The sequence below is a fragment of the Anabas testudineus genome, chromosome 5, assembly GCF_900324465.2.
Source record: "Anabas testudineus chromosome 5, fAnaTes1.2, whole genome shotgun sequence".
In the NCBI taxonomy this organism is placed as follows: domain Eukaryota; kingdom Metazoa; phylum Chordata; class Actinopteri; order Anabantiformes; family Anabantidae; genus Anabas; species Anabas testudineus.
The window spans coordinates 385,575-412,748 of record NC_046614.1 but is presented as its reverse complement, the minus strand read 5'-3'; the positions used below and the strand labels follow the sequence as shown (position 1 = coordinate 412,748).

The window sequence follows — 27,174 nt, the reverse complement described above, 5'->3', positions numbered from 1 at the left end:
AACCATAACCTGGTTTTGCAGCTTTTGCTGCATAAAAATGAGAGTATATGAAAGTAGTGCGGTGAATTATATATAAAGTTCCGGGCTCAGAAAATCAAAACCTGATTACACATGTTTCTATAATTGGTTTGTGTCCTACATCATAGATTAGAGCAATAAAAAAAAACTCCACTCCACCCTGTCCAGAAGCGAACTGATTGTCTGCTTTGGAATAAACATGTCAGAGATCATGCTCACTTGTTAAAGGCTTTATGAATGCTATCACATCACCGACTGATACCATCGACCGAGGAGAACAGCGCCACAAACACCGATCTGTGTGTCACTGAGCCTGAATAGGTAGAGAGTTCATCTGCAGGTTACTCATCACTTGCACTCACCAAACCACTGGCTCAGAATTTAGTCGCCTCAGCAAAAAATGGATGTTGCGGCTCTCAACAGATATTAACACATTAAAGCGCCTTAAATGTTCTTTTTGTACATTACACATAATTACATAAACCTTGGTTGACTTATGATGTCCATACATGTGTTTTTTCCAATAAATTACATGTTGCGATTTGTTTATGACATTATTATATTATTATTATTTGTTATTTTATTTATTGTAAATATTGTAATTTGTGTCTATTTTTAAAGTTCAGTCAGGGTTGTGGCCAGAGAAGTGATAGGGGGCAACACAGGCCACCCCAAAATCTGTTTGGACATCAAAAGTCAAACGGTGGACGGTATTTAGCAGAAGTAAAAATGACTAAATTTGAACATGAAGTAAATCATTGTGATTACAAAGGATTGAAAAAATAATTATTTGTTATGTAAATGTAATATTTCTGGACCTCAACTGCACACAGAATGATTCCAAGAGACAAAAATAAGCAAAACACAAAATCAAAAACACAACAGCAACAACAACAGAAAATGATACCAGAGAGACAAAAACTCACATTAGGATCTTTGGGCCCTTTTACCTGTCTGTGCCCAGGGGCAGCAGAACTGCTTGATGAATGAATGAAGTAGAATGAACTGTAGAAGGGATTTTGAATTCAACACGTATCCTGCCTTAAGGCAAAATGTTGCACATTATAGCCTGTAAGAGTAACATTAGATTCTCAGTAAGTAAAATGTTTTCTTTTGTATTATTACATAATAGCTTTTCAATTCAATTGTGACAGGAGCATTTTGGAAAAAGGCCAATATCAGTTCAATCTAGCGGTGTGTGTTCCAAACGCACTATGAATATCCTGTCAGTCAACGAGAACAGGAAACAGGCAGCCAGCAGGTTGTCTAGCTGGCTCTACCAGGCCTGCAGGGGTCAAGCCTGTCAGGTGGGGGTCAGGCAGGTGAGGCAGACAGAGGAACAAAGAATCACCGACAATCCCTCGCCTCCACCACCTCCTCCTCTCCCACCTCTTCTCCCATCCCGTCTGCCTTCCCTTCCCCTCAGAACAATCACCACCACACAACAGGAACAGGAAGTGATGTAGAGAGGAGCTGATCTAACCAGGGCAATTCCTCTGGCCGGGGTCAGACGAGGAAAAGAGAAGGTAAAGACCAGGCTTGGAATTGGGAAAGATAGAAAACACACATGGCAGAGGGTGGCAGGGTATCCTGTCTGTGTGTGTGCAACTGTCCTATTTATAGATATGTCTGTCTTTAGAGCTGCTGGTGTTGCGGGACTTACTTACAGTATTGTGTGTATGCAGAAAGACTTTTACCTTAAATCGTATGGTATTAGAGGGCAACTTCACTGTTTTCAACATGCTCTGTGTGGTTCAAATCCTCTGCTTTCTCTACATTATAACATCTGGCTCCTCTGAGTGAGTTCAAATGATGCCATGTCCTTGTTCATACTACAGAGGTTGTGCCTTTGGTCAGCCTGGTCCTTCAGACAGTGGTGGAAAGTAACTAAGTACAACTGACAGAAGTACCTCACTCAAGTACAATTTTGAGGGATTGCTTTATACGTTGCTTGAGTTTTTCCATTTTCCTCTACTTCATACTTGAAGTAGCAGAAATGGAACAAACTGCATTAATTGGACAACTGTAGTCACTAGTAATACAATATGCAGTAATACAAAAAGAGTACAATCATAAGACGAAATAAGAACTACTTTAAATATAATTATTAGCTATACTGTAGTTCAAACTAGAATTAGAAAATGAAGAACATAGTGTGTACAGTTGTTAAAATAAGATCCAAGAACACAACAATATAATCTAATAACCCGGTGTATTCACTGCTGTGGAATGAATCATTCATTTATAAAGGATACTTTCACTTTTGGTAATATTTACTTCTAACACACTATTTCCACACTGTAATATTACTGCTTAAGCAACTGATGAACTCCTCGAGTGACATCACCTGCAGGAGATTTTTCAACTTAAAGCAGAGAGATATGTTTTATAATAACTGAAGTCATTACCATTCACACATATATTTACTCTCCCAGTGACATTCATACAAAGCAGGGTGAGAATCAGTGAAGTTGCCCTTTATTGGGGTCCTCTTATCTTTGATGTTTGATATTCTCTCCATATTATTTTTATAATTTTTAAAGTTTTTATAATTAATCCTTCTAAGTTTTATCATCATGAACACAGATCTCCTTGCAGACACATTTCAAAAGATTATCTTCTCTGTGAATGATGACACCAGCTACTGGCACCACACTGCCAGTAGCTACTGCATGTTAACACCGGCTTCCTCGTTCTTATTTTGACTCCGGGGCCTCTGAAGCATGGGGTGCCTGAGTCTGCGGTGTCTTCCTTGAGAATGTGAGCAGGCGTGTGGCATTGAGAGTCAGCAGCCCGTTCCAGCTCTCATAGCACAAAAAGACAAGCATGTTGCACTTGACAGCGATGCCCAACGAGCTGCAAGCCGCAGCAGCCCTGCCTTTTAAGACGTGGCTGAGGGGTCCCTGCCCTGAAAGGCGACACTTTGGCCTGTGCCACGGAGGCTCCTTGCTTCTTTTCTTTCACCCCACTTGCGGGCTCCTGTCTGTCCTCGGCTGCTGCTTTCTGTCACACTTTCTCTTCTGAGCAGACGGACAAGCCTGTGTTGTATGTTATTAATACTATTGTTAACTGCACACTCAAGGCTGGCCTCCCTGATTCAGCTCATCATGTTACAGGTATATTGTGCACAGCAGAGAAATTGCCAATCGTGCTTTATATAATACCATCTATAAATATCAGAGGGAATACATTGGCCAATTATGGTGAGACGCAGGCTGATTGTCACACTGGAAGCCTTTGTACTTGGCCTAAAAGTTGAAAGTGTTTTTCGACTCAGGTGGTTTCTAAGACTGAAAAGTGAGCAGTAGATTATTTTCTAGAAGTTCAACCTAGAAATGAGTCGCCAGTATGTCTGTATAAAGAGAAAAAAAAATCTACACCTAAAGTGAAGGCAGATTTCCGTGGCCAGGCCAGAGAAACTTCTGTGAACTTCATCACATCTGTCAAACTGCTTCTCCAGTGCTTGGTGTTACTTTTGATGTGACACTACGCCCTCTAGAGGATAATGTGGGAATTGGTTTAAACCAGGATTCATCAGTGTGACAGGCCCACTCTGAAAGGTCACACGATGAATTTTAAGAGGCCCTGAGATAATTAAAGGGAAATTAAGAGCAGAAAATGATGCACAAATCTCTTGTTATTGTGGGGTTTCGGTATCTTGTCCAAGGACAACTCAACATATAGCCAGGAGGAACCAGCAATCTACCCAGTAACCCTGGGGTTTGTACACAACTGCTCTACCAACTGAGCTAACTGTCGCCCCGAATGAAAACCACCTGAGTGATGTAACTCTTCGACTCGATTTCTGAGGAGTCAATTAATGTGAGAAATAAAGATTAACTAGTTTATTAGTTATCAGCTAACTTTCAAAGTATAACGCAGAAGTACTTCTTTTTTATGCACTGGGTAAAACAGATCCACTGTTGGGCTAGTGCTGTGCACATTACTGAATCAGTGAGAACAACAACCAGTGGGTTGTTGTGACCCAGTGCTGATCTTTTTTTATAAATTACTTATGTACCACTGGGTCACTGGATCTAGAGAATCCATTTATTTTCTTGGGCAAAAAGCCTATATTACTTTAGAGTACCACTGCACAGTATTGTGTGCTTATTTGGTTTTGAGTTTGTGCATGTCCACAGTAGCACAAACTGACCTACTTCAATAAAACATATTGCTAAATTTGGTTACCATACTTAAGTAAATATACTTTATTACATTCTACCACTAGCACTTGTTAGTGTGATGTTAAATTCTCTTAATGATTTCTGAACCACATGCAGCAGAATTTCTTCACTGGTGTTTTTATTTCAGACAATGTCCCATCATTTCATTGTCATTTATATTCTGAATATCTTAGACATCCAGTGGAAATCTTTTTTCACTATTCCAAACTTTTACTGTATGTGGTTTTTGAGTCCAAAACAAATATCACATCATCACGTCATGACACTTTCATGGAAACCTGGAAATAATCTCAAGGTTTGAGGATTTAGAGAAACAACATACAGTATGTATGACATGCAGTATAATATGAAGAAGAAATGTTGAAGGTTCTGTACTATTTCTGCAAATCACAATTGAATTAAATTTGTGGGGTTGACCATGTTAACGTCATTGTACAAAGGGTGAGACTTCCTAGAAACATAGTTTAGTTTATTTATTCCTCCCTGTTCAGGATTCTATATAAAATGTAAGTAAATATTCACCTGTAGCAATATGATTCGTGGAGCAATGTGACTGAACACATATTCACACCATAACACATTTTTTATTAGCACTGGAACTGTGTGCATCAGAAAGTGGGACACACAAAACAAATGGAAACAGTGATGCCTGCAATCAAAGGCTTTTTTTGTTTTGTTTTGTTTTTGTCCTAGAGCTTCAAACTGTTTTCTCTCACATACATTTTAATTGTCCAAAAGGAGCATACTGTGTCTTCCCCGATTAATGGGACCAGTGGGGGGCAGTAATGCTCGCTTGGTTACATCTCGTCATTAAAACGAGGAAGAAGAAGCAGCAGAAGGAAACGCGCCATTGTAGCAGGCGCAGTCACAACGTGAGGCTTTCGTTGAAGTGCACTCTAGAGGTGCAGCTTTTTTCTTCACATACCTACTTTTGGTATTTTCTTGGAGCGATGGCGTACAGAGGACAAGGACAGAAGGTCCAGAAGGTTATGGTGCAGCCCATTGTATCCTTTTTATTTCATTGAATGACAGACGCGGTTGAATTGGATGATACAAAAACTAGCAGCCCGGCTAACATCGTTAGCTAGCTAGCTAGCTAGCCAGCCATTCATTTTTCATTAAAGTAGGCGAGGAGAGAGTTTTAACAGAGCGTAACAAAAATTGTATTTTGAGCAGAAGTTGTTGATTTAAAATAGTTCTACTGAACAGTTCTGTTTTATGATAATGCTTTCAAATGACTAGTGTAAAACGTTAGACAGCTCCGACAGGATTAGCATTAGCTAACAACTGTTAGCTAACACGCCGTACAACTGTTCGTGTTTTATGGCGTCAGATCCAAATAAGCTACGTTTTAGTTTCAAGTTGTTGAACGTGCTCGTTTTGTATCCATGTACTTGTATTAAGAACGATGAATTGCCTTAACTCGCTGCATCAGAACCTCATCTTTAGGTACCTGCAAAATGTAAGTATTCAGTTCAATCTTAATTGATGGTTTGTTTTTGTGTCTGCCGTAAAGTTTATTCTAATTTATTGATCTTCTCATTCTCAGCGCTCACGGATCCAGGTGTGGTTGTATGAGCAGGTCAACATGCGGATAGAGGGCTGCATTATTGTAAGTTTTAAAGAAATGTGCAACTGGGATAAAACTGGGCAATTAATGAAATATTAATTAAATATTTTGCTCGCCTTGTATCTTACTTGTAAGTCGCTCTAGATGAAAGCATCTGCCAAATGACAAAATGTAAATGTTCTGGTAATCGGGGAACGAGTTTACATGCATTCAGAAAACCTGGTTACTGGAAAAGCACATATATACATGCAGCAGATGAGGAATCGGATTTCTTCTCTGCCATGGGCTGATTTTGGAAGCCTGGCCAACCGATTTGAACTCTATGGAGACAGAATATTGTTGTGTGTGAGTGAAAAACAAAGAAGCGATAAAACTCAAATGTATAACCATTACTTGTTTCCTATTTGTTTTGTGTGCAGGCTTTACATTAAGAAAGTAACATTGTGTCTGTATAGAAGTTGTAATGTGAATAGTAGAGGGTGTAGATCATCCATGTTTGTGTATATATACGTGATTATCTGCTGATTTCTGACAGCAAGACTTGAAGGAACACAACAGGTGGTCTTACATAGCAGTTATGTAACTCTGATTATGCTAACAATCAATCAGATAACAACACGAGGTGGCAGTAATCAACCTAAAACAAGCTGTGTACAATAAGTTTGCACAGTTGGTGAATTCAGTAACGGCAAGCTTCATAAGAAAACATCAGCTAATACAGGTGGAAAGTGTATGTGGCCCATTGCTAAAAATGTTTGTCTCACCGTTACTTCTTTGTGTTAGGGATTTGATGAGTACATGAACCTGGTTCTTGATGATGCTGAGGAAGTCCACATGAAGACCAAGAACAGAAAGCCACTGGGTAAGATGCCATACCTGATTTTGTGACTTGTCTTCACGTTCAGCTTTGATGAGCTTTGCCATTTTGCCTTGCCATAGCAGGAAGAGTAGTCGGTGCTTAACTTTTTTTTTTTTTTTTTTCACCTTTTATGTTACAGCTACAGCCTTAAATTAATTATTTTCCTCAAATTTCTACAAAAGATACCCCAAAATGTCAAAGTGAAAGACGTTTGTTTGAAATCCCTGCAAATTTATTATAAATAAAAAAAATAATAATAAATGTAGGTATACTCTCTTTGCTTAATGTTTAAAGCACCTTTAGCATGAATTACAGCCTCAAGTCTTTTTGAGTATGATGCTAAAAGCTTGGCACACCTGTTTTTGTGCAGTTTCTCCCATTCTTCTTTGCAGTACTTCTCATACTCCATCCGATGGATGGAGGAGTGTCAGTACACAGACATTTTTAGATTTCTCCAGAGATGTTTTTAAATCAGGTTTAAGTTTGGGCTCTAGCTGGGCCACTCAAGGACACTCCTTTGTTATCTTGGCTGTGTGCTTGAAGTTGTTGTCCCGAGTCTGAGGTCCAGAATGCTCGGGAACAGGTTTTCATCAAGGACTCTCTGTACATTGCTGCAATTATCGTTCCCTCGATCCTGACTAGTCTCCCAGGTCCTGCTGCTGAAAAACATCCCCACAGCATGATTCTGGCACCACTATGCTTTACTGTAAGAATAGCATAGGCCTTGTGCTGAGCGGGGCCTGGTTTCTTCCAAACATGATGCTTTGCATTAAGGCCAATGAGTTCAATCTATGATTCATCAGACCAGAAAATCTTGTTTCTCATGGTCTGAAAGTCCTTCAGGTGCATTTTGGCAAACAGGCCTGATTAGTGGAGTGCTGTGGTTGTTCTTGCCGAACGTTCTCCTCTCTCCACGGAGAAACACTCGGGCTCTTTGACCACCGGGTTCTTGGTCACCTCCCTGACTAAGGCCTTTCTCCCTCCTTTGCCTGGGTGGTCAGCTTTAGGAAGAGTCCTGGTGATTCGAAACCTCTTTTAAGGATGATGGACGCCACTGCGCTGATCGGGATCTTCTGTACCGTTCTCCACATCTGTGCCTCGATACAAGCCTTTCTCAGAGGTGTACAGACAATTCCTTGGACTTCATGGCTTAAAGCACTGTTAACTGTGATAACTTATATAGACAGGTGTATGCCTTTCCAAATCATGCCCAATCCACTGAACTTCCCACAGGTGGACTCAACACAAGTTGTTGAAACAACTCAATGATTAGCTGTGCACCAAAACTCAATTAAGTGTCATGGTAAAACCATGACCATATGTATGTGTGTTTTATTTTTAATACATTTGTAGAGATTTTAAACAAATGTCACTTTGATATTTTGGGGTATTGTTTGTAGGATTTTGAGGAAAAATAATGAATTTAATCAATTTTAGAATAAGGCTGTAACATACCCAAATGTGGAAAAAGTTAGACACTGTATACTTTCTGGATGCATTGTAGACCAGACCAGTTTGAGCAGTCTTAACTTAAAACATGCATTCATTTCTGAAGTGTCAATGTAAATCCATCTGCATACTTTGATCAGACTACTGATGCTAACAAGCAGGTTTCCTTCTTGAAAAGAGAATTTTCGAGTGATTACCTCATGATCTGGGCAGTTTTATTCAGTCAATATGTCACCCATGGAAACACTCAGATCAGTTCAAGGTCCTGTTGAAGTCTTTTTAGATGTTGTTGGTCAGACAGGGCCTGTGTCTTTGTGTGCGTGTCTTGCAGTTCTGGGGCAATTTCCTTGTTTTAAAACCACTAATTTAGGAAGCAAACTCTAAAGTTAATTCAGATGACATAAGGAATACCATGCCCCAGTTTTTCTTATGCTAATCCAGAATATGCAAATATCTAAAAGTGAACTGACGCTCTTTCTCCCTCTGTCATGTCTCCCAGGGAGGATCATGTTGAAAGGAGACAACATTACCCTGCTGCAGAGTGTATCCAACTAGGACAATGGAGACGCCTGCAAATCTTGTCTTTAACAATACTTTCCCTTATTTTGTTTTTGCAAAACTTGAGTATGTTTGTGTTGGTTTAACATGAATATTATATTTTTTTTCTTTTGACCAAATGGATCAATTTTGGAATAAAGTGTTTTCTTATTTCTTACTGCTGTTGTCATGGATGAACTTGTTCCACTGTAAATAGAACCCAGGTATTTGGGTCATTGAACAACACTGTCACCTAGTGGCAGACACCAGTACTGCAGTTTAGTTATGTAGGTCAATCCTCAGGCGCTAATGCAAAAAATCAGAAAGTACAGTTGCTTGAAAGACAAATAACTTAATAAACGTCTTTGTTGTAGGACCTTTGCTATATGTGTAAAAGAGAGAGACGGCATTATAGTGGTGAGGGGCCAACACTGCATTTAATCACATGAAATAATAAAAGCTTTATACGTACGTAATGTATGTAGGCTAACACTGAATGAAGGGAAGTACTCTCACAAAGTGGGGCGGAACACCCAATTTACAAATAGCACCTGTAGCAGCAGTTAACATTAGTTTGCAGATTGTGATGATCGTGTTGAAACCAGACAGGAGCTGAACAGCTGAACAGTTTTCTCCGTGTGCGTGATGCTGGCCGCAGCCCCTCAGTCCAACTCATTGACGTAACTACGTAGTACGTCCCTACGCAGCTCTACGTGTCCCTGTTCTGTTGACTGGGAAGCCCCTAGCGCGGAGCTGCCAACGCCCGGCGTAAAGACACAAATAGAGGATACGGTACGGGAATAATGTTTATCTTGGCTATTACTGAGACGTAGTTGTGATTTGCTTTTAGTCTGAACTCTGTCAACGTGATCTGTGTTGTATGTCTGTGGTACATGTGCTGTGCGTCTTTAAGTTGAAATATGCCATTCAGCAACAGCATCCGCTAAGGGTAGCTCTGCCAGTTAGCTAGCAAGCTAATTGGGGGCACAGTAGTTAGCATTGCAGGCAAAATACCGTAACAGTGAACCGGCTAGTAAATAAACATCTCGGGATTGTGTATTAACCACATTTACATCAGCGATTTTAATGTTATGAATTTTTTATCTCTTCGCCTCTAAACAAAGTAACGTTATGTATCAAAGGATGCAACTAGTTACCAGTTAGCGCTTAGCTGGTTAACCAGCAGAATAAAAACGTAACGTAACAAACGCTAGAGCTAGTTAGCAGTATTTATAGTCTAAGCAGAGTCTCGGACGATGTGCATACCGTTATGGCACATTGATAAGGACTGTGCTGGCCTATAAAGAAGATACACAAGCGGGAAAGATATTAAGTTTATCCTTAGGGGTTAACCAACCGGCAGGAAATTAGGCCAGATTGAGGCCGGGATGTGGCCGAAATTCAGAAGCTAATAAAGCTAGCGCATCCAAAGTAACGTTAGTTCTTAATAGTTATCTCTGTGGTATATGTTTGGAGTGCTTCGTGTAATTATCGCTATAACATACGTATGTGCCAATGGTAACAGTCCACCACTCGTGGTGAATAGTTAAGTGTCGTAAGTATTAGCACTCTTTTGTAATAATCAATTGTTGGACAGCTGCGCATAGATTTTTATGTCGATGTCACAAAAAATGCGTATCAGTATTAATATTTGTATGTGTCAAAGGAACTTGCAAAGAAACTGTAATCGGTCACAATGTTGCTATATCCGATTTAATTCCTGTCATAACATTGCAAGTGTAAAATAGTGTATTATACATGTAATAAGCCTGGCAGCATTATTACAGCTGCAGTCACCATCTGTTGTCCATGGCCATCATCTTACCGAAGTTTTTAACTTTGAATTTGGCTTTCATATTTTACACATAATCCCACTAGAAGAATTTTTTCGGTTTCCCTCTGTGTCATAGTTCAATGAAAACCATTCCTTCAGACTATGGCAGGGTTTCACCTTTCTCAAAAATTGTTTTGATTTGGTGCCTAAGGCACAGCTATCTTTGTTTTTTTGTATTGGATTATTGTAGATCACAGAATACCCAGCCTAATAATCCATCTAAACTTTGGCATTCAAAATTTCGTGTAATGTGGTCGATTTACGTTAGATTTTTTTTCAGGGAACACTGAATCCTGAGCACATTACACAAATGTTTATAACACACAATGGATGAGATAGTGTGTTGTAGGAAAGTGAAATTTAATCTGCAAACAAACAGTCCAGTCCACAGCAGAAGTTACCAGAGCTCATATTATTTGTGATGAAGTCCAGTTAACAGACAAAACAAATATATAACTTTGAAATTATACCCAACAGAGAAAATTACATATCTCAGCACCTGAAGTTATTGATCATTTACAAAATATTGTGTTCGCTCAATGTTTTTGTTTTACAAAATAAAAATTTAACTGGTCTGTCACAAGCATTACTGGGTGGAAGTGGCAGTGATTAGCTCTGATTATGTTATGTTATGGTTAAGCTGGAGTGTATTGCTGCGAAATCTGGTGGAACTGTGGGGTAGCTGTGTGTGTGAAGTGAACCATCATGCATGTAAAAATCACAGATTTGGATATCTAAGACTGACTGGCTAGTCACTGGTCATGGTCCATTAACCTTAAATGCGTCGAAAGTTTCTACTGTGTCATAAATTAATGACAATCAAGCGAATCTTAATCTCAAAACTGACCAATGCTCATCTCAGGCTAATCAACTGGTTCATTAGAAACAGGTCAGTGTGGCGTTCTTTGCGGTGAGCAAAATACATCCTTTTGGAATGTTAAAAAGAATATTTTGTACTGCTGATTAAAAATTCTAACGCGTGATGGTTTCTGTAAATGTCTGAAACAGTGGGTTTGATATTCACACTCTCCTAACCCAGTGGTTGGGCAGCTGTGCAAAACTGAGAAAGGAGCTAGGGTTTGAGCATTCTTGACACAGCTATTTGTGGCACTACATATACTCTGTGGCAAAACTATAAATGTATTCCAGGAGATGATGTATCCTATTATCCATGTATATAAACAGTATCACATCATCCCCTCTCTATAATGGCTAGATTTTCACCCACAGTGTGTGACCCACCTGAACAACGATATACCCAGATGCCAAAACAACACCCACAACTACTTTAACCTGTAAACATATCACAATAGCGAATATTTTAACAGTTCATATAGTATTTAACAATGTTGAATAACAGATAAATCCTGCAATACTACACCTCCTTTGCTCTTTTCCTTCATTGGCACATGGAGGATGCAATTTTTTTGGACTTGGCACAGTGAGCTTGCCTTAGTTATTATGATATTTAATCTGCTTTGCAACTGAACAAGAAATGCTTCTTGGTACAGGTATTGGGAGAATTCACGTTACTCTACAGTTGGATGACACTTGATAAGATCTAGACTGAGATTTTACCCAGTGACAGTTAATCAGCCTCAGGTTTCAGACGTTTGGTCTGTCACTTCTACTGAATATTTGAAACACTGGACACTATATTATATTTAATGTGATGCTAGTCTGTTTTGCAAAGTGAGTAGTATCAATATAATGCATTTGTTTCTGCAGGACACCCACCTGTGTTCTGCTCCCTTGTTAAAACATGTTCATGCTGTAATATATGGTACCTTCAGCTTCAGTTTTGTCCCTTCTGCTTTTTTCAATGACATCCCTACCTCCTCTCACAATGGTGCAGAGCTCTGCAGTGGTTTAGCGCTAACATACCCTAAGTCGTGGAGGAGAATCAGGGGAGTACTGTGGTCCACATACTACATACCATATGTACTTATCTTCAAAACGCTCTGCATTGTCTTAGTGATTCAAGGTCAACATTTGTGGTTTTACTCAGACGCCTTTTCACCAAGGACTTGTCTTGGTATGAGAATAAAGACAGATGGCTGAATTGGCTTGGCTGTATTGCAGTGGACAGTTGATGTTGTTAAAGACTAATGTATATAAATAATTTTCTATTTCCATTACTTATTTAGTCTATAATATCTTTACCTCAGACATCAAGTGAAAATGTCTGAAGTGAAAAAAAAAGTTCCCTGTTGAGATTTCTTGTGGACAGCACTGTTTTATCTTGGTGGCAGTGGAAAAGGTACTTTCTGGTTGCTAGTGTGCAACTGAACAGTTTACTTTTTTAATGACATTGCTAGTCTTTAAGTCTAATGTTTGATGGTTCTTTGTTCTCAAGTCCCCAATTTCTTTTAATATATGTCTTGCACGGGCAGTTTTGCCCAAATACCAGTTTCAAGTGTTAAAATACGTTTTAATAGACATGTCACTGTTCATTAGGTTTACAGTAGGTGCCAAAGAAAAGCATACTACAGACATTCACAGTTAACTGCCTAGAGAGACATACACAGTTATTTAGTAGACTAGGGCAGACCATATGTCAGCTTTGATAACCAAACAGCTGTCCTTGAGTCTTAACCTCCATTGAGTTTACTATGAAATAGTGAAAGATAACATGTCACTTCTGTGCGATTGTTAAACTCATTTTTTTACCCTGCTGAATTTACTTATCTGTAAATATGAAGCCCTAATACATAGCCCCTGACAGTCATAATAATTTGTGTCTTAACACTAGAAGGAAATGAGAAAACACAAATTCAGTGTCCCTCCCCCCTTTCTTTCACATTTCCTCCACCTAAACAATGTTAAATATATGCTAGCATTGCCAGAATATGCCCAGTACCTAGTACATTACAGTATGTCGGCTGTGTCTGTGATGAAAAAGTGGACTGGACATCTAGACACTTTGTTTGACTCCTGTGGTTGATCAGGGAGGGTGAGTTATTTATCAGTGACTGGACAGAGTTATCTCCCCATAAATCTCTCCGGATCAAGTGGGTAATGAGATTTTTACACAGGGTTGCCTTAATTTTCAGGCTTTGGTCAAGCTTTAATTTTATAGCCACTTTGAAAAGTGTTTCCAACGAACCAACAGTTTGTCATTGACAGCTGATGAAAATGCCATCTGGTGTGTAGCTTTTCAAGGGCTTCCCCAGATGACTTGTTGTCCTTATCTTATATTGTCTTCTCACTCTGTGTGTCCTGTTCACACAAAATGTCAAATTTATTTTACTATTAAACTGGAAAAAAACACTAATGCATCTACTGCAAATCAGTATTTTCAAAGAACTCAAGTCTGTAGGGTGTGTACTCCTATAGGCAGGACTGTTTTACCTTTGCTTATGGCCAATGTGCTGTTAACTAATGAAATAATATGTTTTTCTGTTCCAGATCTTGAATGATTAGAGAAGACTGTAAAACACAGCTATGCAGACCATCAAGTGTGTTGTAGTTGGAGACGGTGCTGTGGGTAAAACTTGCCTGCTCATCTCATACACCACAAACAAATTTCCCTCTGAATATGTACCTACGGTAAGTCTATCAACGCCTGTTTTACTGACAGGACTAAAGGAACATACAGTTTATATTTGTATAAGTACATGCCCATAGTGGACAGATGATGATGTAACTTTAGAATTAGTCAATGGTGTTAATATTGTTCTTGCTACCAATTTTGTAACTTTTTTTGAGTTGAAACACCCTATGAACAAACTAAGCCTCTGTCATTGACCGTAAATGAAAAGTTTCAAAATTCCAGACACGCAGTGTCAGTCATTATGCTGGATTTAGCTTATTGTTTTTAGCCAGCATTACTCTTAATTGTGAGCATAGATAAAAATAAAAACAATCAGAATTTGAAGACCCAGATCATCCACTGTACCAAAGTATATGATCGTGGTTCTTTAAAACGTAAATTAATTTCGTATTTAAACCAAACTGTAGTTCTTTTACAAACCAGTTTTATTGTTATGTGCATGTATTAAGATGTGTAGTTTGAAAGATATTACATTATATTGACAAACAGATATAGCAGCTTGTATACAATATATATGGTTAAATAACAAAAACATGTTTGTCAGAATTTTTACTTTAAAAAATAATATAGACAACCCACAGCATAGGCTAACGATTGGTATTACTCTGTGTGTTGTAGGTGTTTGATAACTATGCTGTAACTGTAATGATTGGAGGTGAGCCCTACACTCTGGGCTTGTTCGATACAGCAGGTTTGTATTCTCTTTTTCACCTTAGGGTGCTTAATCAGTTAGTGAGTAAGGGGTGTCCAGACTCTGGAACTAGTAACTTTTCTTTATATTCCATCTACAAGGTAGTATGTGGTTTTGTTAACCCTGTCGTGTCCTGCTGACAGAGATCTTCTTCTTTGTCCAGTATATCATTGTTGGCAACTTGATGGCCAGACTGTGTGGGTTAAATATGTTTGTGTGTGGCTTCTCCAGGTCAGGAAGACTACGACAGGTTACGACCTCTGAGTTATCCCCAGACAGACGTTTTTCTTGTCTGTTTCTCCGTCGTGTCCCCGTCTTCCTTTGAAAATGTCAAAGAAAAGGCAAGTCTGGCCCATTGCGTTTTTAATTTCATATTGTCCAAGATGGTAATAGATGAACATTTTATATTGTATTGTGCATTAAATTTGTTATTAGCTTTTGACAAGTTATGTGAGCTTGTCAGTGGCCAATTTGTAATTAAATGTATCACAGATGTGATCACAGATCACATAAGATTGAATTTGTAAAGTTTCCAAAAAAAAAAAAAAACACAGCACAGACAGAATTTTCTCAAACAATGGGCAACTGTTGAAACTTCTTTGGCAAGATGTGTTGATTGGTGCATAACACTGTTTGTACATCCAGTGGGTTCCAGAGATCACACACCACTGTCCAAAGACCCCCTTCCTGCTAGTTGGGACTCAGATTGACTTGCGGGACGACCCCTCCACTATAGAGAAGCTGGCCAAGAACAAGCAAAAGCCCATCACTCCGGAAACAGCTGAGAAGTTGGCAAGAGATCTCAAGGCTGTGAAATACGTGGAATGCTCAGCTCTCACACAGGTAATAAACAAAATAGCAATTTATACTCACAAATAGATGCACTCTTTGTCACACAAATGTGATTCATACCCCATTGGCAAGAAATAAGAAAGTGGAGGAAAGAGGAACATGTCTGTTTACACCCTGGCCTGTGCATGCTGTGGTTGATGAGTTGTGTTCTGCATGCAGGTTTTGGTTTTGGGGCCTGCCCCAAATTCCCAACTCAGCTGTGTTTTTCAAATTCTTGCTTTGGGTCAGTGTCTCCTGCATTTAGTTGTAATGACAGCATTAAGTAGTAGAGTCAGCAGTGGATCACAGGGGTGTCTTTTAGGGTTTGACATGTTAACTACAAGCCTCTCCAGAATAAAGTCTGATTGAGAGTGATGTTAATCTTGTCCTGAGAATATCCCCACACACTCAATATGTTCCAGACACTCAGAGTTAAAGCTGAGCAAATAAAAATTAAATGAATAACTAGTGAAAGACTTCAGTTTTTCATTTGGATATAAATGACCCTCTGAATGAAAAGCTGTGTCATGATGTGTGAAAAGGCTGTTAGTGAAGTACAGTTGGCTTATTCAGTTGCATGTCTGTGTTTTTAATTTCTATGTACTGTTTTTCAAGAGAATTGTACTGGCTGTGTGATTCCTTTATTGAAAGTTTTAAAATGGAACAGAAAGAGGGAAGCAAGCAGAGGGAATGTGGCTCACAGAAAAGATGAGTTGGGCTTCACTCAGGCAAAGAACAATAGTGTTGATGGAGCTGAGGTGTAGCCCCCGCCTCCTTGCTATGCGCCTTCCTTCCTCTTCCCCTTTCTCTCTCTCCCACAACTGTTGCATAGCTGCTGATGTCATTTCCTGTTTCCTGCAAGGATCTGTGTTCTGGGTCCACACCTTACTCGCAGCCCACTGTTCACTGCCTGCCCCTCCACCTTTTGCAGTGTCGACACTTCACTCTTCTTCTCCTTTGCAAACCTGTGTGCCCTTTGACCTTTCTCCGTATTCGACACAAATCCTCTCCCCCTTGTTCTGTCATGTTCCTCTTATCCTCCCACCTCTCTCTTTTTTCCTCTGTTTGCTGTGTTAATGCTGCTGTTCTCTCCCCTCTCCTGTCTTCATAGCGAGGGCTGAAGAATGTATTTGACGAAGCTATCCTAGCTGCCCTAGAGCCTCCTGAGACGCAGAGAAAGACGAAATGCTGTATATTTTAAACTCTGTGCCACTGCTCTCATCTGTCTTTCCTCTAATTACCACTACTTTCAGCTTTTTTTCATTCTTCCATTTCATCTCTCTTCTGCCCTCTCTCTGTTTACATGCACTGCTTTTGATATGGAGACCAGTTTCTGACATCTAACTAACCAACTCATCAGTCACACACTGGTTGAATTGCACCCAAACTACAGTTATATTGTGAAAGTGCATCACGACTAATCTTTAACCTTTTAAAGATATTAAGCCCGAGCACCCTAGGTATCGGGGGCAGCCGGCAACAAAGCCCATTTAAAAGCCCATTTAAAAGCCTACTAATGCAGCCACCTAGACATGTTGCATACCCACATAAAGCTAAAGCTCAACTATAAGCCCAAAACAGCAATTTTGACCTAAAAAATACAACTCCAACACCAAGCAAGTAAATTAGTAAGCAACAAAAACATGTTAACGTGACAGGCCTGCAAAGTGGGCGCTAGTGATTGTGCAAGTCTAAGCCACAGGTACAAACAGCATATTGTACGAAGGCTAAGGCTTTTAAATGGTCTATGTTGCTGGAAGCGCAGCTGCCTCTGACATTGGGGGCGCTCGGGTTTAACAGGTTAAATAGCCTGATTCACTGACTTAAGGCCTTTCTACACTTCAGTGAGTTGCTGTATTCGTAATCTGTAACTGCTGACATTAGTTTTTTACTCCTGAAGTGGTTTATGTCTCTTTACTTTTAAATCCTAACTCATTCATAGTTTTCTGACTGTGGTTCAGTGCTTATTAATGTGGCTCCTGCCCAACAGCAGAGCCGTATCTCACAGAGGATGTAGGATGTAGCTATTGTGTTAGTTGGTCTTTCCTTTCTGTCCTGTGATCGCAATTATTATCAGGAGGATTTGAACTAAAGCGAGAGTGGTGGCTACACACTGAGAAATAGAGCTTCCATTTCTAATGCAAATGTATATTTTGTACTTCTGTCGATGTCTGAATAAACAAGTTTGGAGTCTGACTTGGAGTCTGCCTTGGAGTCTGAGTATACAGGGCTTCTAAACATCATATATAGAGTGTGCTTTGGCATTCCACACCAAAATTAGTAGTTTTTACCTGTTATAATTTTTTTGAATTAAAATGAAATGTCAAATCAAATGTGCCATTAAACATGGTGCATATCCAGTTGTACTGAAAGTTGAATTAAAACAAAAAGCTATAATTGTGTGAATTGACCTGTGAAATGAATTAATAAAGGATAAAGTAACTTGCTGACTTCTCTCTGGTTCCCTTCTTTTTCAGCACTTTGTTAGCAGGGTTAGTTGACTGAGTTGGGCAGCACAGAGGGGTTTATTGGTTCTCTGCATAGCACAGGTCTGTGTCAGAGCAGCAGGACCCTTCACATGATCAATCTCATGGTTGTAAGCAGCTCTGCTCATGGGCAAATACAAAGAGATGAAACCATTCACTTCCTGAGTTTGGAGTCAGTTTGTACTGATTGCTACTTTAAAATGATTTTTTTCCCTACATTAAATCTGGATGACCTTTTCACTCCAGAAAGCAGAACCAGTGACGTCAAGAACAAAATCAGAAAGTGTGGAATTAAAATCCTCCGGTTTAATTTTTGTCCTGTGTCAGGGTTGTTCTCTTTTCCCTCCACTTTCTTGTTTGACTTGCCTTTGATTTTAGCTGCATGTTGCACTCGACAGGCATGATTTGTGTTGACCCTTAACCTGCCTCACACCTAACTGCAAAATGTATTAGAAAACAATAGTCCCCTAACTTGATTTGATTTCAGCACATAGAAATAATTTTTTTGCTTACCAACAGCTCAAATCCTGTTTCTTGTGATATCCAACTAAATGTTTAATGCTGCCTTTGTTCACCCATTGTTTCTCCTCTGTTATGCCCCTCATGTCCCTCCCCAGCCAAAGTGTTTTTTTTTTGTTTTTTTTTATTCATTTATTTATTTTTTGACCTCTGTGTGCATTTGCGTTGCCCCCTTATTGAGCCTGTGTTTCTGTGTTTGTGTTCACAGAAAGGCCTAAAGAATGTGTTTGATGAGGCGATATTGGCTGCACTGGAGCCCCCAGAGCCCAAGAAGAAACGCAAATGTGTGCTGCTATGAGAGGCTCCTACCTTTTTTCAAAGCGCGCGTGCACACATAACACATTTTAAACACATACACACACATAACCACCTCCCTGCCCCCACACCCACCCCCTTTTCCCCTGCTCTGCTAAGGCTGGTTGACAGGATTGTCCTCCACAGTGAAGACTAGAAAGAAAACAGCCTACCAAGTTTCAGATAAATCTCTGCAATAATGAGAAGCTTCACCCCCCAAGTTTAAGATTAACCTGACTTGACCAACAGGCTGCTGTGGGCTCGGGGCAGGGCGGCATAACCTCCAGCCATCCAGACTCCGAGCTTACATAGACATAGAATTCATTCTGTTGAGCTTTTGGTAGATAGATATTTTTTTTTTATTTTTATGTTTTTTAATTCAGTCCGTGTTGTGGCCTAATCAGCTTTTAGATGCTGTGTCGATGTCCTCAGCCAGTGTGAAGGTTCTATGGATACAAGCTCGCCTCTGCCCTTCTCAACTGCCTGATTGGTGGCTGCTCATGCTGCTCGTCCCTCTCCCCATCGATGTGCACACACATTGCCCCACTCACCTATGTTCATTTCTCAGCACTACCAGAAGAGATGCTAACAGAATAGTGTTTTGTTTTGTTTGCCATTATTCCTTTTCTTCTCAAACACACAACAAGTCTGAGATATTTATTCCATGTTCCAGATAGACATGCTTTCAACCACTATGGTTGCTGTGTAGGCCTGACAGGATTTTGTAATTCAGACAATACAGTTAAAATGCCACAGCACTCTCTGCAAAGCAGTTGGTAAACATTGCCATCTAGTGTCCAGTCCTCTTAGTGCAGTTATTCACAGTGCAGAGTCCATTTGGAGTTTGGTAATCACTTGGCGAACTAAAGGCAACTAGTAGTAACGTGTCTTTAGTTGACCACAGGAATTGGCCTTTTAGATGCAGGGAACTTAAACAGTGTTAGCAGAACAAGTGGTGTGTTCTTCATGCATTGCCAGGGACCAAGGATAAGTGAAGCACAACTGCTTCAACACTGTCACCACCTTACACTTAGGACGGCTACAGCGGACACCTCCAAGCTTCACACTTCACACCAGGACTGGAGTTCCACACTCTGACATCTGATGCTTAAAAGATGAATTCCCACCAGATTTTTATGCCAGGTCAGAATCTGTAACGTTGTACACAGGCTGTGTGTCTCTGAGGCGTGAAGGACTGTCCAGTCTGTTGTACTCGCTCAAACTGTATGGTGCTGCATGTAGCTGCGCCCTGGTCTCTGTTCTAAATGATAGGTTTAACAGATGTAATTATAATGTAAGCTGGCACACAATGTTGATGTAGGCTCCAGGTGTTTTTACCAAAATCTTTTATTTCTTTATTATTTCTTTGTGTTTTTTTTATTTTATTTCATATATATATATATATATATATATATATGATTAGTCCTAAGTGGTTACTTTCACTCCTTTTCCATTTAGGGGTCAAAAATCTGAACTCTTATCTGCCAGTTTATACCAAGAAAACCTCCGATTGGTTTAGTGAAATGAAAACCTCCAATGGCAGAGAGACTGTTTAGTGAAGATTATTTCTGATTGGTTGGTTCTTGTTTTTCTTTACTGGTGGCTTAGAGTTGGGTCAAAATATAGCCCTAGTCAGTATAATTATTATAACCTGTTGTTGTTTTGGTGCAAAACCAAATGCTTTGTCTAAAGTCTTTGTATATGCATTCTTTTCAAAAATATTAAACTTATACCTTAATTGCCTTTACCACTTTCCTCTTGCAATTCTTTATTACTTACTGGAAAGGTTTTATTTATGATAATTTAAAAGTGCCAACGGGCAAATAAATATTTCTCATCCTTCTGCATTTTAAGAAAATAAGATAAAACCTGCATATACACAGGCCTTTACTATATTTTGTCAGGTAAAATGAGTGTGATTGATCCCCTAATCATTTTGCCTGTCACGGTATTTGTGGACAGCAGGAGGTGCTGTTAACCCAAACATTAGTGCTCCTGTTGGTGCCCTCCAGTGGGTCACAGTCACTTCAGTGCATGAATTCCTGTTGTACAAACTTACCGTTCTTGACATTACAGCTTTATTCATGCAGAAGTGTGGAGTACAAAGCAGGAAGTTGTTAAAGCTTAAAGGTTTAGAAACGCTTCAGAATATTCGTTTGCTGCATAAATATAATAAAGATGTGAGGAGATTGTGGACTAATAGAAAAAGTTCAACATGTAGATACATCAGAAGGCACCTAGAAGAATGCTCTGTGGATAAACAAGAGCAAAGTAGAACTGGCTCGAAGGTTATGATAAAACTGCATTTTAGCATTAGAATCTTATCCCATCTGAAATCTCTTTTGCAAGGGGAATTATGAAATAACTCTCATCCACCGGGGAAAACTCCAACACATGGCAGCTGAGCTGGGGGGCTATAAGCAAGCCCACCCCTGCCCGCCGCCTCTCACCATGGGCAACTCCAGAGTAGAAGAGAGTCCAACCTCTCTCAAGGAGTTGTGTTCCAGAGCCCAGACTGTGTGTGGAAGTGAGCCCGACTATCTCTAGCCGGTACCGCTCAACCTCCAGCACAAGTTCAGGCTCCTTTCCACCCAGTGAGGTGACATTCCATGTCCCAGTTGCCAGATTCTTTGTCCAGGGATTGGGTTGTCGAGGCACCTCCACACGGCTGCCACCCAATCCACACTGCACCGACCCCTTATGCGCCTTCCTGCGGGTGGTGGGCCTACGGGAAGGCGGTCCCACGTCGCTCCTTCGGACTGCGCCCGGCCGGGTCCCGTGGGAGAGATCCCAGCCACCAGGCGCTCGTCTACGTGCCCCAACCCCAGGCCTGGCTCCAGGGTGGGGCCCCGGTGACGCCAATCCGGGCGACGTACCCGACCTTGATTTTTTACTCGTCATAAGGGGTTTATGAATTGCTCTTAGTCTGGCCCGTCGCCTAGGACCTGTTTGCCTTGGGAGACCCTACCAGGGGCTTAAGCCCCCGGCAACATAGAGAGTTTGTTTCCCTGCGCCTTCGGGTAGGGGATAGGTCTCTCACCGTTGTTTGTGCCTACGGGCCAAATAGCGGTGTAGAGTACCCGGCTTTCATAGGGTCTCTGGAAGGGGTACTGGAAGGTGCTCCGACTGGGGACTCTGTCGTCCTACTGGGGGATTTCAACGCCCACGTGGGCAATGACAGTGATACCTGGAGGGGCGTGATTGGGAGGAACGGCCTCCCTGATCTGAACCCGAGTGGTGTTTTTTTATTGGACTTCTGTGCTAGTCACAGCTTGTCCATAACGAACACCATGTTCAAGCATAAAGGTGTCCATCAGTGCACGTGGCACTGATGGACGGAGCTGTGGCCGTAGGGTCTCTGGTGCCTGTCGTGGCGGCAATCCCCGAACCCGGTGGTGGACACCGGAAGTAAGGGAAGCCGTCAAGCTGAAGAAGGAGTCTAATCAGGCCTGGTTGGCCTGTGGGACTCCTGATGCAGCTGATGGGTATCGGCAGGCCAAACGTGCCGCAGCCCGCGCGGTCGCAGAGGCAAAACTCGGACCTGGGAAAAGTTCGGCGAGGCCATGGAGGAGGACTATCGGTCTGCCTCAAGGAAATTCTGGCAAACCGTCCGGCGCCTCAGAAGGGGAAAGCAGTTTCCTGCCAATACTGTTTACAGTGGAGGTGGGGAGCTGCTGACTTCGACTGGGGACGTTGTAGGACGGTGGAAGGAATACTTTGAGGATCTCCTCAAACCCGTCGTCACGCCTTCTGTTGAGGAAGCAGAGGCTCATTCGTCCATTTCCCTGGTTGAAGTCACCGAGGTAGTCAGTAAGCTCCTCGGTGGCAAGGCACCAGGGGTGGATGAAATTCGCCCCGAGTACCTTAAGTCTCTGGATGTTGTAGGACTGTCTTGGTTGACACGCCTTTGCAGTATCGCGTGGAGATCGGGGACAGTACCTCTGGACTGGCAGACCGGGGTGGTGGTTCCTCTTTTTAAAAAGGGGGACCGGAGGGTGTGTTCCAACTATAGGGGATCACACTCCTCAGCCTCCCTGGGAAAGTCTATTCCAGAGTGCTGGAGAGGAGAATTAGGCCGCTAGTTGAACCACGGATCCAGGAGGAACAATGCGGTTTTCGTCCTGGCCGTGGAACACTGGACCAGCTCCATACTCTTGCTAGGGTGCTCGAGGGTTCATGGGAGTTCGCCCATCCAGTCTACATGTGTTTTGTGGACTTGGAGAAGGCGTTTGACCGTGTCCCTCGTGGCATCCTGTGGGGGATACTCCGGGAATACGGGATTCGGGACCCTTTGTTAAGGGCCATTCGGTCCTTGTATGACCGGAGTAGGAGCTTGGTTCGCATTGCCGGTAGTAAGTCAGACTTGTTCCCGGTGCATGTTGGACTCCGACAGGGCTGCCCTTTGTCACCAATCCTGTTCATTACCTTTATGGACAGGATTTCTAGGCGCAGCCAGGGGTCGGAGGGAATCCGGTTTGGGAATCACAGGATTTCATCTCTGCTTTTTGCAGATGATTTTGTCCTGTTGGCCTCATCAGACCGGGACCTCCAGCAGGCACTGGGGCGGTTTGCAGCCGAGTGTGAAGGGGCTGGGATGAGAATCAGCACCTCCAAGTCCGACGCCATGGTTCTCAACCGGAAAAAGGTGGCTTGCACCCTCCAGGTTGGGGGGGAGATCCTCCCTCAAGTGGAGGAGTTTAAGTATCTTGGGCTCTTGTTCACGAGTGAGGGAAATAGGGAGCGTGAGATTGACTGACGGATTGGTGCATCGGCAGCAGTAATGCGGTCGGTGTACCGGTCCGTCGTGGTGAAAAAGGAGCTGAGCCGAAAGGGAAAGCTCTCGATTTACCGGTCAGTCTACGTTCCTACCCTCACCTATGGTCATGAGCTTTGGGTCATGACCGAAAGGACAAGGTCGCGGATACAAGCGGCCGAAATGAGTTTCCTCCGTAGAGTGGCTGGGCGCACCCTTAGTGATAGGGTGAGGAGCTCAGTCACCCGGGAGGAGCTCGGAGTAGAGCTGCTGCTCCTCTGCATCGAGAGGGGCCAGTTAAGGTGGCTTGGGCATCTGTTTCGGATGCCCCCGGGACGCCTCGTAGGGGAGGTTTTCCGGTCCTGTCCCACCGGGAGGAGGCCCCGGGGAAGACCCAGGACACGTTGGAGGGACTATGTCTCTCGGCTGGCCTGGGAACGCCTCGGTGTCCCCCTGGAAGAGCTGGAGGAGGTGTCTAGGAAGAGGGAAGTCTGGGCATCTCTGCTTAAGCTGCTCCCCCCGCGACCCGACACCGGATAAGCGGAAGAAAATGGAATGGAATGGAATTATGAAATAATGAGTAAAATACACATCCATTCAAAAATTAAAGTAGCAACACCTTGCCTGGTCTGTACAATACACCTTCTGTTCTAATAAGAGAAAAACTCCTTAAAACACTTAAATGGGGAAAAAAGTGGAAGGTGGTGGTGACACTATCAGGATTTGGAACCGCTTTGCTGCCTCTGAACCAAGACTGCGTACCATCATTGATGGAGCTATGGATTTTCAGTTTCAGCACAACAGAAAGTGGAGCACTCAGCAAGACAACAACCCTAAACACATAATTCACTGAATTAAGGAGGAATGGCTCGTGCAAGAAAACATCTAAATCTCTCCAAGCTGATGTACTGGAAACATCTAGTTGAAGTTACGGCACAGGTTCATATACTTTGGCACGCACAATAGTTGAAATAAAATGACAATGTCAGCTAATATTTGGTGGAATCACCACAATAAAATTTTGATATGTAAGTGTTTGACGTAGTCGTTACAAATATTTACAAGTGAAAACATTTAGGATACAAGCAGTTTAGGCTCAAGTTTCACCTGTGTGACCAAACCAAAACTTGGATACCGACGGGTCATGTCGGGTTCAGTTCGGGTATCCAAACCCCCCCCCATACACACACCAGTATCAGTGTATTGTGATGTAGGTGTTGAGAGATCTCTATCTTTTTCTCACCGCTTTCACAGATGTCCTGGAATTCCTCAAATGGCAGAAAATGAGGGTAATATCCCAGGTTCGGTGACCTGGATCATCTGCTAAAGATGGTTGCACTGCAGTCATACCCTACCCTTGGATTTCTCCTCCACCCTCATTCACCCCTGTGAGACGTTCACGCATTCCCTGCGTTTCTGGAGTGCTGTCTGTCAGCGCCTTCTTCTGCTAAAGAGATGCTGACAGCCATTAATTATCTCACAGGCTGAACGAAGGGCATTCCTCTCTGTTTAAATATTAGTGCACACACACACACACAGACGCACATAGAGATGCTTCTCAGTCGGCTGCATCCACACAGACACACATGCAGAGAGATACCACCTGGCCTCCATTGGTCTTCATCATGTTTGACAAATGACTCTAAATGTTTTGTCCTCTGGGGTCGTCTAATCGCCGCCGAGCCTGGCTGAGCGTCTCCACTGAGTGGGGCGAGCAGCCAGAGTTGGGGATGTAATGACCAGGCAACACACCAGGACACTTGAGAAACCTGAGAAAGACACACACGCACACACTTTACTGGAAATCTGCCTGTGTATGCTGCTGCACCCACTTTTATGAGATGATTTTATGATGATCTACACAGATACTGACTTGAATGATGATGAAAAGCACGCTGAAGATATTAGCAGTGTATCAGAGCTCAGCAGTAAATCAGCGCTCAGACATCTCAGCTATATACCCTATGAAGGCATGTCTGCTATGTGGGTGTGTGTGTGCATGAAAATAAATTATTGCTGGCTGAAGCTAGGCTTAGCCATGATGTACCTATGTCCTGAACCTTTAACAGTTTGCTGCTCAGTGTCCAAAGCGTTTGCCAGCCCATGGAACACAATGTGGTTTTCATGTAGATGTTGGCTGTGGGGTAGAGGCGCACTTTTGGCCTGCTCTGCCTGGTTCTGACTGCTCTCCAGCAGGTAGCAGGAAAAGGGGAACGGGGCCTTCTTTCTATTTAAGTCCAACCATATAGTAAATCATGTGGTAGTATCTCTTCTGCTAGATGAACTGAAAGGTGTCCTGTCCACTTCTAAGTTCTCTCTTGCCACTCTCTCCCTTCACTTCAAGTTGGTCTCACTCAGAAAATGCTTGTGTCCCAGACAACAGGACCAGAACACACAGAAGCAATCAAACTATAGTTTAGTTTAGTTTAGTGTCTGGACCAGATAATAGGTTAACATGTGACACAATGTTCTGTGGTGTGGGCTTTGGTTGGACAACCTAAGGATAGAAGTACGCTTTTTCCATCAACCCAGTTGGACCACCCAGTGTAGGCTCAACCAGCCAGGAGCAACACTTATAAAGAGACACTATTGGAGACCACTGTTGTTGCTGTGCTTTGCACTAGCATTGCAGATTTATATTGATTTATACAGTGATGTTCTTTAAAGGCTGTTTGATAAATCTAACCATTCTACCATGAAGTCATGTTTTGTGTGTTCTCCCATCTCTGCAGAGGACTTTGTCAGAGTGATCACAGAGTCTGGTCACTTCCCTGACCAAGGTCCTGCATTTGGCTAGGAAGTCAGCTCTAGGAAGGTTTATGAAGGTCATTTCAAACACATCCTCTGTTTTCAGTTGGCTTTGTGTGTTAAGTTCTTTGCATTATAAATTCAATTTGCAGCAGATCGAAGTGTGTAAAATGTATTTAAAAAATGTAATGAGAAGCTTCTAAACTGAATTACAGAGTGAGTTAAATATATCTTTTTCTATTTCCTATGACATCTGCGCGTGTGTGTGAGCAGATATATGTGTGTCCCATGACAGCCTGAGGTAGCTCTGTGTTTTCTACCTAACTCATCTTAGTGACGCTATCACTGGTCACTGCGAGGATTATTTTGACATGGCAGGTTGCTGTTGGTTAATAGACACATGTAATGCACACGCTTCAGCTCCCTTCACCTGCATATGCACACACACACCTGAAGATGTTAGTGTGTGTGTGTGTGTGTGTGTGTGTGTGTGTGTGTGTGTGTGTGTGTGTGTGTGTGTGTGTGTGTGTGTTCAGTGTCCAGGTGTTAAAGGAAAGTTCTCTGCAGTTCAGCTGAAATCTTCTTGATGACAGACACCCGGCTGTGACTACCAATGGAGAGCGTGTTATTGTGTGTGTGTGTGTGTGTAGAGAGGTGAGCTCACTCTGATGCCTCCATACCAGCATCCAGAGATGAAGCCCCCCATCAACAGGTTGTTTGCTGTCACTTTCACTCCTGTGTCTTTATCTGATTTGTTCACGCTGGGATAAAATTTAGGTCTGGAGATGAGTGCTTGGAATTCACATTCGCTCAGCACGGACAGATGTGAAAAACAGACATTAGAT

The 27,174-nt window shown here is 42.0% G+C and overlaps 2 protein-coding genes across 2 annotated transcripts; both read left to right on the top strand.

Annotated features, from left to right (window-relative positions):
* Positions 1 to 5,030: 5,030 nt before the first annotated feature.
* Positions 5,031 to 8,784, top strand: snrpe (small nuclear ribonucleoprotein polypeptide E). The gene is made up of 5 exons (XM_026344572.2): positions 5,031 to 5,209; positions 5,641 to 5,667; positions 5,755 to 5,817; positions 6,559 to 6,637; positions 8,583 to 8,784. The coding sequence occupies exons 1-5, from the start codon at positions 5,156 to 5,158 to the stop codon at positions 8,636 to 8,638; spliced, it is 279 nt and encodes a 92-aa protein (XP_026200357.1). The 5' UTR covers positions 5,031 to 5,155; the 3' UTR covers positions 8,639 to 8,784.
* Positions 8,785 to 9,306: 522 nt separating this feature from the next.
* Positions 9,307 to 20,575, top strand: cdc42 (cell division cycle 42). Its single transcript, XM_026344585.1, has 6 exons — positions 9,307 to 9,412; positions 13,863 to 14,003; positions 14,626 to 14,698; positions 14,930 to 15,039; positions 15,344 to 15,541; positions 18,743 to 20,575. Exons 2-6 carry the CDS (start codon positions 13,899 to 13,901, stop codon positions 18,830 to 18,832), a joined length of 576 nt encoding a protein of 191 aa, XP_026200370.1. The 5' UTR covers positions 9,307 to 9,412; positions 13,863 to 13,898; the 3' UTR covers positions 18,833 to 20,575.
* The last annotated feature ends 6,599 nt before the right edge of the window (positions 20,576 to 27,174 follow it).

What these genes read in the sequence shown, in the direction of transcription:
- snrpe (XM_026344572.2), top strand. Translation starts at nt 5,156, where the DNA reads ATGGCGTACAGAGGACAAGGACAGAAGGTCCAGAAGGTTATGGTGCAG. An exon ending in AGGTTATGGTGCAGCCCATT is followed by an intron (nt 5,210 to 5,640) that starts GTATCCTTTTTA and finishes TCGCTGCATCAG; the next exon opens with AACCTCATCTTTAGGTACCT. An exon ending in CAAGAACAGAAAGCCACTGG is followed by an intron (nt 6,638 to 8,582) that starts GTAAGATGCCAT and finishes CATGTCTCCCAG; the next exon opens with GGAGGATCATGTTGAAAGGA.
- cdc42 (XM_026344585.1), top strand. Translation starts at nt 13,899, where the DNA reads ATGCAGACCATCAAGTGTGTTGTAGTTGGAGACGGTGCTGTGGGTAAA. An exon ending in CCTCTGAATATGTACCTACG is followed by an intron (nt 14,004 to 14,625) that starts GTAAGTCTATCA and finishes TGTGTGTTGTAG; the next exon opens with GTGTTTGATAACTATGCTGT. An exon ending in GGGCTTGTTCGATACAGCAG is followed by an intron (nt 14,699 to 14,929) that starts GTTTGTATTCTC and finishes TGGCTTCTCCAG; the next exon opens with GTCAGGAAGACTACGACAGG.